Genomic DNA, 12,091 nt, shown 5'->3' on the forward strand with positions numbered 1-12,091 from the left:
ATTCATTTAGTGTCATCTATGAGTTTGAAAGTTAATGATAGAAGCTAAGGAAATAAGCACATTCTCCCTGCTGCTCAGTAAATTCCCAAGATTTCTAAATAGGTACCTGGGATGGGTGGAGATCATACTTGCAGACTGTAACATTAAAAGCCTCTCATATTCCTATCCACATCCTGTTTTACTAGACAGTACGTCAAAAGTATGGGTGTTTGAAAGACACATTGAATGCTTAGTTCTTTGTGTTTAGTAGCATGAGGAAGTTTTAGAGGCTGAAGAAAAGAATACAGAACTTACTGAATTTTTAATTAATTTTATTTAATGAAAAAGCTTTTTAAAATTAATTAATTTTTTTATTTTTTATTTTTGGCTGTGTTGGGTCTTCGTTTCTGTGCGTGGGCTTTCTCTAGTTGCAGGGAGCAGGGGCCACTCTTCATTGCAGTGCGCGGGCCTCTCACTGTTGCGGCCTCTTGTTGCGGAGCACAAGCTCCAGATGCGCAGGCTCAGTAGTTGTGCCTCATGGGCCTAGTTGCTCCGCAGCATATGGGATCTTCCCAGACCAGGGCTTGAACCCGTGTCCTCTGCATTGGCAGGCAAATTCTCAACTACTGCGCCACCAGGGAAGCCCAGAAATAACTTTTTAAAAGGATAAATATTGTGTCAAATCACCCTCTGATTACTAATTCACATACTTTAAAAATAGTTTCAATGCATCAATATATTCACAATGCACACACACACACACACACACACACACACACACAATGATTTTTGTACACATATGCCATATTCAGAATATTTTGTGTTAACGTATTTTTTCTGTTACTCATCAACAAGTGTTTCCTGAGTGCCAACTTTATGGCAGGCTCCGAGCATCAAATAATGAGAAGGATTCATGGTCTCTATGGGAGCTGACAGTCTAATAGAAAAGATATACTTATGAATAGATCACTCAGTACGATATGAAAATATTTATTTATTTATTTTAATATTTATTTATCTATTTTGGCTGTGCCGGGTCTTTGTTGCAGTATGCAGGATCTTTTAGTTGTGGCATGCAGACTTCTTAGTTGCAGCATGTGGGCTTATCAGTTGTAGCATGAGAACTCTTAGTTGCGGCATGCATATGGGATCTAGTTCCCTGACCAGGGGTCGAACCCCGGCCCCCTGCCTTGGGAAGCACAGAGTCTTACCCACTAGACCACCAGGGAAGTCCCTGAAAGTACTTATTTAATTATTAGCAATATTCTTCATATTAGGACTGAACACAGTGCCTGACACATAGTAGGCATTCAATATTTGTTGACTGAATGAATGTTAATAAATCATAGTTTGTATTTGGCTTTATCCTGTTATTTGATGTTTGGCTAACAAAGCGTTTTTCTGGAACAGCTTAAGAGATAAATGAATCAAAACTTTAAATTGACAATGCTGTGTTATACCAGTTTTAAAACTGAACTGTAGGATATATCTCGTGTTAGTTGGAAGGCACTTATAGACCACTAAGATTATAGATTTCTGTAAGCTACAACTTAGTCTAAGATGATACAAGTATATACTTGAACAATACATTTTTATCAAAGTCCTTGATAAGCATGAGTGTGATGTTTCTGTCAAACAGATGAAAATAAGGTAATGGGGTCCCTATTATAATTTTTTGTTATAAATAGTCATTTTTTGTAGAAAAATTGGGAAATGCAGGATCTAAGAAAATAATTCTTATAAATGAAGTTATAAATGAATTATAATGAAATTACTATTAACATTTTGTTACATTTCCTCACAGTCTTTTTCTTTTTTCTTTTTTTTTTTCTTTTTCTTTTTTCTTTTTTAAAGAAAATTGAGATCGTTGTGTGCATTCTCTTTTGTAGTCTTTTGCCCCCACTCATCATTGTCTTGAGAGCACTTTTGTCTATCATTAAAATTTCTCCAAAAGTATGTTTAATGGTATAAATACCATAATTTATTTCACCATTTCTCTTTGGATAATATGGTTTGTAGCAGGTACTGCTTATTTGCCTACCTTTTCTCTCCTTCTTCCTTACTTTACTATCAAATCCCTGTTTTGTTCAGATAAATGGGATTGGGGGTTGTCAGGGAGAACTAAATAGGTACCTGGGATGGGTGGAGATCATACTTGCAGATTGTAACATTGCAGACTGTACCTATTTAAAAGTTCTCAGGGAGAACTTTTAATTTCAGGGAAGGAAGGCCCTTATCCCAGCCCAAGGGAATGAATTCTGGTTGGTGTGAAGCCATGGCAATCCATTCCCTGTTACCAGTGATTAGTCCAGGGTAAACATGAGATCCTCTTTTGCCCAGTAATATATAAAGGGACTTCTGCATGTTGTGTTGTCGTTGTTGTTTGTGTGTGTTGTTTTGAAATTTTTTCTTTCCAGATGAAAAGACTCTTGCAAGGTGAAAGCTTTTGGACCCCCATTCCACTATGTCATGTCAAATGTGGGTGTGTGTGCTGTAGCAGCCATTTTGTGACCATGAGGAGGTGCTATAACTAAGAATGAAAAGCAGACCTGCTGTGAATAGCAGATCAAAGAGGGAGAGAGGGCATGATTTCTTGGTGAAGATGTTGAGCTGGTGCGCTAAACCTAGACATCTTACCTCCAGACTGCTTGTTTTCTGAGATGTTTAAATGTCTTTATGGCTTAAGCAGCAGTTAATTGGATATTGTATCACTTGTACTGTAAGTGGTACAAGGTTGTTTTCCAGTTGTTTGTGTTCTGCATATTGCTGCAATTAACATCGTTTTGAATACATCTTTAATAACATTTCTGATATTTCCTTAGATTGGATTCTTAGAATGAGTATTTTTAAGAGTGTGAGCATTTTTAAGACTTTTGATATGTATTGCCAAATCGTTTTCACAGAACTTTATTTTCTCCTCCATACTTAATAATTTCTCTTTCCTTGAGCCTGTATGAGAGAATCAAGGCATGATGATTTTTTTTTTCCATGCCCAGAGCAAGCATTGATCTTTCCTGAAGCAATGTGGGCTTTGGTAGTACACCAGGGACTGGTCCAAATGTGACTGATAAAACAGAATAGTAAAGTTTCACTTTTGTCTGAGCCTTTTGATATTCCTTCTTCATTTGCACCCATTATAAAGTACTTCCTCTGTGGTAGGGGAAGCTAAATTTTAGTTTCCTTTCATTGATTTTATAATAAGAGAAAGGATTAAAGGGAACATTTTCAGCATAGGATGTGTTGTACTAAATGCACAGGAGCCACCAAAGAGAAGATGTTATCAGATGTTTAGGTGATGTAAATGTTATCACATGGACAACTGATGAACAATTGTTGACATATAGAAATGATTCTTGAGGTGGAGTAAACATTCTGTTCACATAGAAATACAAAGAGTATCGAACAGATCTCCTGATAATCATGACCTTTAATTGATGTGTACAAGATAATTGTACAGTTGCATCCTGATGTATAATACAAGGAAATAAAACTTGAGATTAGAGGCTGAGAAGTATATCAACCAAATTACATTGTAGTGTGGATGAGCATTATAGCTCATTACTTCAAAAAGTTTAGTTGGTCATTTCAGGAGGCAGAGATAAAGACCAAATAATTCAAAAGATATATCATGTTCTTGGTTGGGAAAGGTAAGTAGGAAAAGAGAAAGTGCTTTCTATGTTTACATATGAATTTAATGTAATTTTTCCTTGGAATATTTTGTGAAATTTGAAATATTATGTTGAAAACAAAAGTCAACCCAAAAAAGGAAAAAGCCATCAAATTATATTTGTATGTGTCTATATATTTACATTTTATAGTGTTTATTTTGCAAGGTCTGTCTCAAAATGTACATTATTTTGATCCAACAATTTCATTTTTGAGAAACTATACTGCAGATGTACTCATAATTATGTACAATGATATATGAATGGTTTGTCACAATAATTGAGAAGTTCTACTGGCATTTAATGAGCAGGGTTCAGGAATACAAAACATCCTGCAACAAAGAATTATGCTTGTTAATAGTACCTAAGTTGAGAGACATTGTTAAATTCTGGGGATGTGGAGATAAACAAGCAAAGCCAAGTCCTTTATTGTTTTGTTTTGTTTTTTAATATTTATTTATTTATTTATTTGGTTGCACTGGGTCTTAGTTGTGGCAGGTGGGCTCCTTAGTTGCGGCAGTCAGGCTTCTGAGTTGTGGCATGCATGTGGGATCTAGTTCCTGACCAGGGATTGAACTCGGGCTCCCTGCATTGGTAGCGCGGAGTCTTAACCACTGCGACACCAGGCAAGTCCCTATTGTGTTTTCTAGTGAGAGAGATGGCATCTTATATTTGCTTAGTGTCTATGAAAATCAAATCAGGGTAAGGGACAGAAGGGGGACAGGAGTAGCTAATTTAGTTGGAGATCAGGGAAGTCCTATCTGAAGAGGTAATATTTGAACAAAAACTTGAATGACGTGAGGGAATGAGCCATGTGTAGATGGAGGGGTGGGGTGAGTACACTCCAGGCAAAGGGCATATCAAGTGTAAAAGCTCTGAGGAAGGAGCAAGCTTAAGGCAGCCCAGGAATAGAAACTAGGTCAGTGTGGCTAGACAGAATGAGTAAGGGGACAATGTAGACAGTGTATCAGAGACATAGGTAGGGTTTACATGATGTCAGGCCTTGCAAACCATGGTAGAGTTTGGGTTTTATTCTGAATGCCGTGGGAAGCCATTAGAACTTTTTTGTTTGTTTATTTGTTTGTTAAGCATGGAAGTGACATATTCACATTTATGTTTTAAAACAATTACTCTGGCTGTTACGTGGTGGACTAACTATGGGAGCCCAGAAAGACTCATTAGTAATCTCATCCAGTAAGCATAGGCAGGAGATGTTGGTGACTTAGAGTCACCAACATTAGAGTCATTTTGAGAAGCATTTGGATTCAGGATTTTGAAGTCTTTCCTTTCAAAAAGGTGGGAAATCTTGGTTGAATTAAGCTCTTAAGCTCATGGCACATTTATTACCAGTCTTTTCGAAGTCCCTCTATTGTTTTGTTTTGTTTTTCTTATCTGTGACCTCTACTTTCCTTACTCCCTCTCCCAACTATACATGTTTCTATTGTATTTAGTGTTTGCCTCAGAATACATACATTATTATTAATTTTTTAATATACAACATTTTTATGGGAAAAGTATTTTAATTTTACATAAATGTTATGGTGCTATTCAGTCATTCTCAAACTTTAGCATGCATCATAATTACCTGGAGGGCTTGTTGAAGAACAGATTGCTTTAGCCCACCCCAGAATTTCTGATTCTTTAGGTCTGGGATAGACCCTGAGAATGTATATTCTAACAAGTTGCTGTGTGGTGCTGATGTACCACAGATGACTGTGACCACCCTGAGAATCACTTCCGTAGCTGTCTTTCTGTTGACTTTGTTTTTCACATATCAGTATGTTTTTAAGATCTATCTGGGTTTCTGTCTGCTCCATAGTATCCCATAGTATACATCTATGACATTTTAGTTCTCTGTTCTCGGTGGTGGACACTAGGTTGCCTCTAGTTTCTTTCTATCATGAACACTGCTGTGAGGCACACTCTTATATAAATCCACTTATTGTCCCATGTTTTAGTTTCTCTATGGTTTATGAACAAGAGTGGAATTGCTAGGGAAAAGGGTACCTACCTTCATGTAATACTTGAACTGATTATTGCAGATCACTCTTCAGAACAGCTGTACCAGTCTATACTCCTACCAGTAGCACCTAAGAGTTCATATTTCCTCACGTCCCTCTTCCAGAGTTTGGTTTTATCTCATTTTCTAATATTTACCAAAATGATAAAGTAGTATCTTATTATCATTTCAATTAATATTTCTTTTAATTACTAATGACACTGAGCGTCTTCTCATATATTAGCCATTCCACCCATACAATCACTGTTGAGTTTCTTGTTTGACATTTCAGAGGTAGGTTAAGCATATACAAACATATTTGCATATCTGTTTTTTTTGTTTGTTTTTTTGGTTTTTGGTTTTTGGGGGGTTTTTTTGGTGGTATACGGGCCTCTCACTGCTGTGGCCTCTCCCGTTGCGGAGCACAGGCTCCGGACGCACAGGCTCAGCGGCCAAGGCCCACGGGCCCAGGCGCTCCGCGGCATGTGGGATCTTCCCGGACCGGGGCACGAACCCCTGTTCCCTGCATCGGCAGGCGGACTCTCAACCACTGTGCCACCAGGGAAGCCCTGCATATCTGTTTTAAAAAATAAATGTACTTACTAAGGTACATTGCCTTTTAAGTGCTGCTTTATCTGGGTCCCACAGATTTTGACATGTATTGTTTTTATTATCATTCAGCATTTTTTAAAGAATTATCTTTAAACCCTAAGACAATGAAGCAGTATGTTTTTTGTTTCCAGTCATGTGGGATTTTTTTAGAGTTAGTATTTTGTTACTGATTCTAATTAGTGTAATTTGATTAGAGAACAAAATCTGAATAATATTCATTCTTTGGAATTTATTGAGACTCCCTTTGGAATTTATTGTGGTACCCAGTAGATTTTTGGGACTATCCCATATATACTTGAAAATAATGCATTCTGTACTTGTTCACTTGTTCTCTATAAGTTTGATTATTTTTGTTTGCTTGAACTATGATTTACTCTTGGGTTTGCGTCAAAATCTCCAGCTACAGTTATTGATTTAGCTGTTTCTCACAATAGTCCTGTCAATTTTTGCTTATGTTTTGAAGCTGTATATGAATGAGATATGTATATTTCACGATCAGACTATATGATTTATTTTCATTATTCACGGATTCTGTATTTGTATATATGCCTCCCTACTAAAATTTGTTTGTAATCCCAAAATCAATATACATAGTGATTTTGAGGTCCTAGGCCCTCTCAGCAGAAGGAGCTAGGAGATATATATGTATGCGTGTATATATGTATATATATATATATATATATACACACACACACACGTGTGTGTGTGTGTGTGTGTGTGTGTGTGTGTGTGTGTGTAGCTTGGTTATATATAGTGAGAACCTCTGTATATATAGAGAGAGGTTGCTCCGCAACAGGACGCGCAGGCTCAGCGGCCATGGCTCACGGGCCCAGCCGCTCCGCGGCATGTGGGATCTTCCCGGACCGGGGCACGAACCCGTGTTCCCTGCATGAGCAGGCGGATTCTCAACCACTGTGCCACCAGGGAAGCCCTTGCCAAATTATTTTATACCGTGCAAATTATTTTTATGTAGTCAAATTTACCCATCTTTTCTTTTTTTGCCTTTGGACTTTTAGTCATTAGTTTTAAAGTTTTTCCCTACACACACTAAGGCTAAAGAAAACTCACCTACATGTTTTCTTCTAGAACTTGTATGGTTGCATTTTGATATTTAGATCCCTTATCCATTTGTTATTCATTATGTGAGATATGGATCTAATTTTTTTTTGAAATAGCACCAGTTGTCCCAGAGACATTTATTAAGAAGCTCATCATTTCTCCAGTGATTTAGGGTGCCACCTTTCTTATATCTCAAATTTTCATATGTACGTGCATTAATTTCTGACCCATTTTATTCCACTGGAATATTTATCTACATATGTGCCAGGACCACTATTTTAATTTAGAAAGTTTATAGTATGTTTTAACCATCTTTTTCAGTGTTTTTCTGGCTGTTTCCTGGCTGTTCTTACATGTTTATTTTGCCATATAAATTTTATTATCAACTTGTCTAACTCCATAAAATAGCTTATGGTATTTTTATTGGAAATGTAATGGGTTTATAAACTAGGAAGAACTGTAATCTTTTCTTTTTTCTTTTTTTTGGCTGCGTTGTGCAGCATGTGGGATCTTAGTTACCTGACCAGGGATGGAACCCTCTCCCCCTGCAGTAGGAGCACAGAGGTTTAACCACTGGACCGCCAGGGAAGTCCCAAGAACTGTAATCTTTTAATGCTGAATCATCCTATCCAAAAACAGGAAATGGCTTTCCATTTGTTCATGTCTACTTTTGTGTCTTTCAGGAGTGTTTTTTAAACTTTTTCCTGGTATGAGATTTGTACATTTCTTGTTAAATTTATTCCTATGTAGTTAATCTTCTTTGCTACTATTGTAAATGGAGTTTTGTCTACCATTGTGTCCCACTTATTGTTTGTGTATAGAAGCCTATTGATTTTGTATGTTAATTTTATATCCTTCCATGTTACTGAATTTTTTATTAGTTTAGTTAGTTGTATCATTGATTTTTCTGGAGTTTATCAGGTATGCTATTATATCATCTGCAAATAGAGATAGTTTTTGTTTTTCTTTACTCATTCTTAAGCCTCCAACTGATTAATTCAGTTAGCTAATACCTCTAGTACAATGTTGAATAGTAGTGGTATTAGTGGATATCCTTGCCTTTTTCCTGATTTTAGTGGAAGTGTCTCTACTGTTTCCCCACTAAATAAAATACAGGTTTTAGGACAAAGGTATGTGTGTGGGTGACTTTATCCTAGAGATCTAGATATTTGGATGGAACATGGGAACAGAAATTAGGAAGAGATTTCTATGAAGGCTTCTCTCTTACGTTCTTTCAAATTCTAGGGCAGGGAGTTCCCTGGAGGTCTAGTGGTTGGGACTCTGAGCTTCCACTGCAGGGGGCATGGGTTCAGTCCCTGGTCAGGGAACTAAGATCCCACATGCCATGTGGCACAGCCAAAAAAAAAAAAAAACCCACAAAACCAAAAACAACAAAAAAGACAAATTCTAGGGCAACAGCACAACACACTCAAAAGCTGGAATTCTTCATGTTTCAACTTGGGAATATCAATGAGATATGCCATTATAGCAAGTCATTTGAATTTGTATAAATTGTCTTTATGTGTTATTGTGATCAAAAATAAAAATTTTATCATTGTGTTTATCTTGTAGTGTGTGCTGTTTTTATGGAGTTTAAAGATTAATCATCCCAAAACATTGTTTCTGCTTCGAGGAAATCATGAATGCAGGCATCTTACAGAATATTTCACCTTCAAACAGGAATGTAAGTATAATCACTCCTCCAGAACTTTTTAAGTTATCCTTTAGCCAGTCCCAGCGAATTAAACACAAAGAAAAGAAACTAATGGACCTCAAATGCTTCCTGTTCTGTTTTCGTTTTTGTTTTGTTTTGTTTTGTTTTCTGGAGAGAACCTAGATTCCACTTTTTAACACTTGTTTTGAAAATAACTTTTGAGTATCCCCCCGGGTCTATAAGTAATACATTTAGGATATTTGGAAAACGTTAAAAAGTCCAAAGATATAAATTGTCCACAATTACACTACTTAAAATTAATCACTATTATCTCACTATTTGGTATATAGTCTTCTATTCTTTTCTGTATACATAAAAACCTATCATGAAATAGTTCAGATATATCTATATCCATACAATCCTCCCTTGATTTCCCGGGAATTGTTTCCAGGACCCCCACATCCACAGATTCTCAAGTCCCTTATCTAAAATGGTGTAGTATTTCCATATAACCTTCATATATTCTCCTGTATACTTTGTCATCTCTAGATTATTCATAATACCTAATACAGATGCTATGTAAATAGTTGTAAATACAATGTAAATGTTACGTAAATAGTTGCTGGCCCACTGCAAATATAAGTTTTGCATGTTGGAACTTTCTGGAATTTTTTTTTTCTCCAAATATTGTAGTTCCTCAGTTGGTTGAATCCGTGGATGCAGAACCTGTGGATATGGAGAGCCAACTGTATATATTTTTGCAATAAAGTTGGGCTCATAGTATATGTACTGTTTAATAAATTGCTCTTTTCATGTTATGTAATAGCATTTTTCCATTTTAAATATTTTTAACATGACTTTAAAATATAATATTAATGTTTTTAAAGTATTCCATCTTATGAATGTACTATCATGTGTGTGGCCAATTTAGTAGCAACTGTAGGACATTTAGGTTGATTCCAACTATAAATAATACTGTAATAGTAAAAAAAATTTATTATTAAAGGTAGAAATTTTTTGAAACTCAAAACATTACAAGCTGATTTAAAAAAACAAAACCAGGGAATTCCCTGGTGGTCCAGTGGTTAGGATGCCGTGCTTCCACTTCCACTTCCACGAGGCCCAACTAAGATCCTGCAAAGCCTCAAGCCGTGAGGCGAAACAAAAACAAAAACAAAAACAAAAACAAAAACCTCACAGATTTCTTTGACCAGAATCTAGGTACTCACAATTGGCTCTAAGTAACATGCAGCATGATGGTGACTATATTGGGCTTGTTTGGGAGAACTTGCCTCTGGACATTTGCACGTATCATCTCTTGCTTTCCCAGGTGTCTATCTGCTTAGAAGACCTACATCCTTACTTCATTCGTGTCATAGCCTCAGAGATTTTTTTCCCTGGTTGCTTTTTCTAAATTAAACTCTCATCACTTTATTCTCATACCCTACTTTTTTTTCCCATAGTATCTATCAATACCTGAAATTTTTATATATCATATATATATATATAAAATTTATATATTTTTAATATATTTATTTACTGTCTTTCTCTCCCACCAGAATTTAAGCTGCATGACAGCAGGGACGTGTTTTGTTCTCTGTTGTTTTTCCAGGACACTATCTAATAAGTCATAGTAGATGCTTAACAAATATTGGTTGAATTAAATTGTTGAATGAATGGATCCTTTGTGATTTATATCTTTAGGATAGACTCTCAGAGAAGAATTACTAGGTGTCAGGGCATGAACATTTTAAAGACTTTTGGTACATACTCTAGCACTCAAAATAATGATATATCAGTTTATACTACATGGAATTTTTGTATTGTTATAGTGAAAGGAAAATACTGAAATAAAAAACAGAATTATACCTTTTTTGATTTCTAAAGTGTTAGTATATTCTTTATAAAATAAGAAAGGTAAAATAATCTCTTGTATAGCTCTAAAGTCTACCTCTTTCCCCCCATAATCCTGAATATATAAAAACGCAGGGGCTTCCCTGGTGGCGCAGTGGTTGAGAGTCTGCCTGCCGATGCAGGAGACACGGATTCATGCCCCGGTCCAGGAAGATCCCACATGCCACGGAGCGGCTAGGCCCGTGAGCCATGGCCGCTGAGCCTACGCGTCTGGAGCCTGTGCTCCGCGACGGGAGAGGCCACAGCAGTGAGAGGCCCGCATACCACAAAAAAATAAATAAATAAATAAAATAAAATAAAATTAAATTAAATGCTTTGAGACTTCCCTGGCGGTCGACTGGTTAAGACTGCACTTCCACTGCGAGGGGGTGAGGGTTCCTCCCCTCATCAGGGAACTAAGATCCCACCTGCCATGTGGTGTGGCCAAAAAAAAAAACACCTTTATTGTTCATTTAATTGATATTTTGATCATGGATTTTACTTTGTGTCCTATTCAGATTTCTCTTCAGATTATCATCTTGGAGGAATATATTATATTTGAAGTTTTATTACCAAAAGAATATTCAAAGTTGAAAAAAATTTTTAAATTTGTTCTCAGAGACTCAGTTTATTCAGCTGCCACAAAATCCCTCTACTTACAATTTGTGAATGTTCCCAATGCTCATTTTAACTCTTGTTACCAGTAGCATCCTACATTAAAGTTAGCAGTTGTGATGACAGCTTTCCTTCTAGTAATGCCTGAAAGGAAAGGTCTTTCTTATTGAAAGAAATTTTAGAGTGTGAACACTTAAAAACCCTGTGAGTAGAAAAGTCAGCTACAAATGGGCAAGATATAGATCATTCCAGGCCTTGGAACTTATTGAAATAAACACTTAAAATCAGTAATTAACCAGGAAGTTTTAAAAAAATTAGATCTACTGTTGGTGAGTATTTAAATTGGTGTAAAATACTTAAAGAGTAATTTTGGAATATCCGTAAAAATTTCTGACCCAGCAGTTTGGCTTCTAGGAATTTATCATGCAGATTGTATCTTTTCTTTTTTTAATTTATTTATTTTTATTTTTATTTATTTTTGTCTGCATTGGATCTTTGTTGCTGCATGCGGGCTTTCTCTAGCTGCGGAGAGCGGGGGCTACTCTTCATTGTAGTGCATGGTCTTCTGATTGCGGTGGCTTCTCTTGTGCAGCACGGGCTCTAGGTGCGCAGGCT

The 12,091-nt window shown here is 36.4% G+C and overlaps 1 protein-coding gene across 4 annotated transcripts in view; it reads left to right on the forward strand.

Annotated features, from left to right (window-relative positions):
• The window catches only part of PPP3CC (protein phosphatase 3 catalytic subunit gamma), a 90,766-nt gene that overhangs the window by 41,732 nt on the left and 36,943 nt on the right, over positions 1–12,091 (forward strand). For all 4 annotated transcript variants that reach the window (XM_067039861.1, XM_059072472.2, XM_059072471.2 and 1 more), the window contains exon 4: positions 8,887–8,998. In XM_067039861.1, coding sequence (XP_066895962.1) covers positions 8,887–8,998 — 112 coding nt within the window. The remainder of the gene's footprint in view (positions 1–8,886; positions 8,999–12,091) is intronic.

This window comes from Kogia breviceps, chromosome 8 (genome assembly GCF_026419965.1).
Source record: "Kogia breviceps isolate mKogBre1 chromosome 8, mKogBre1 haplotype 1, whole genome shotgun sequence".
NCBI classification, from domain to species: Eukaryota; Metazoa; Chordata; class Mammalia; order Artiodactyla; family Physeteridae; genus Kogia; species Kogia breviceps.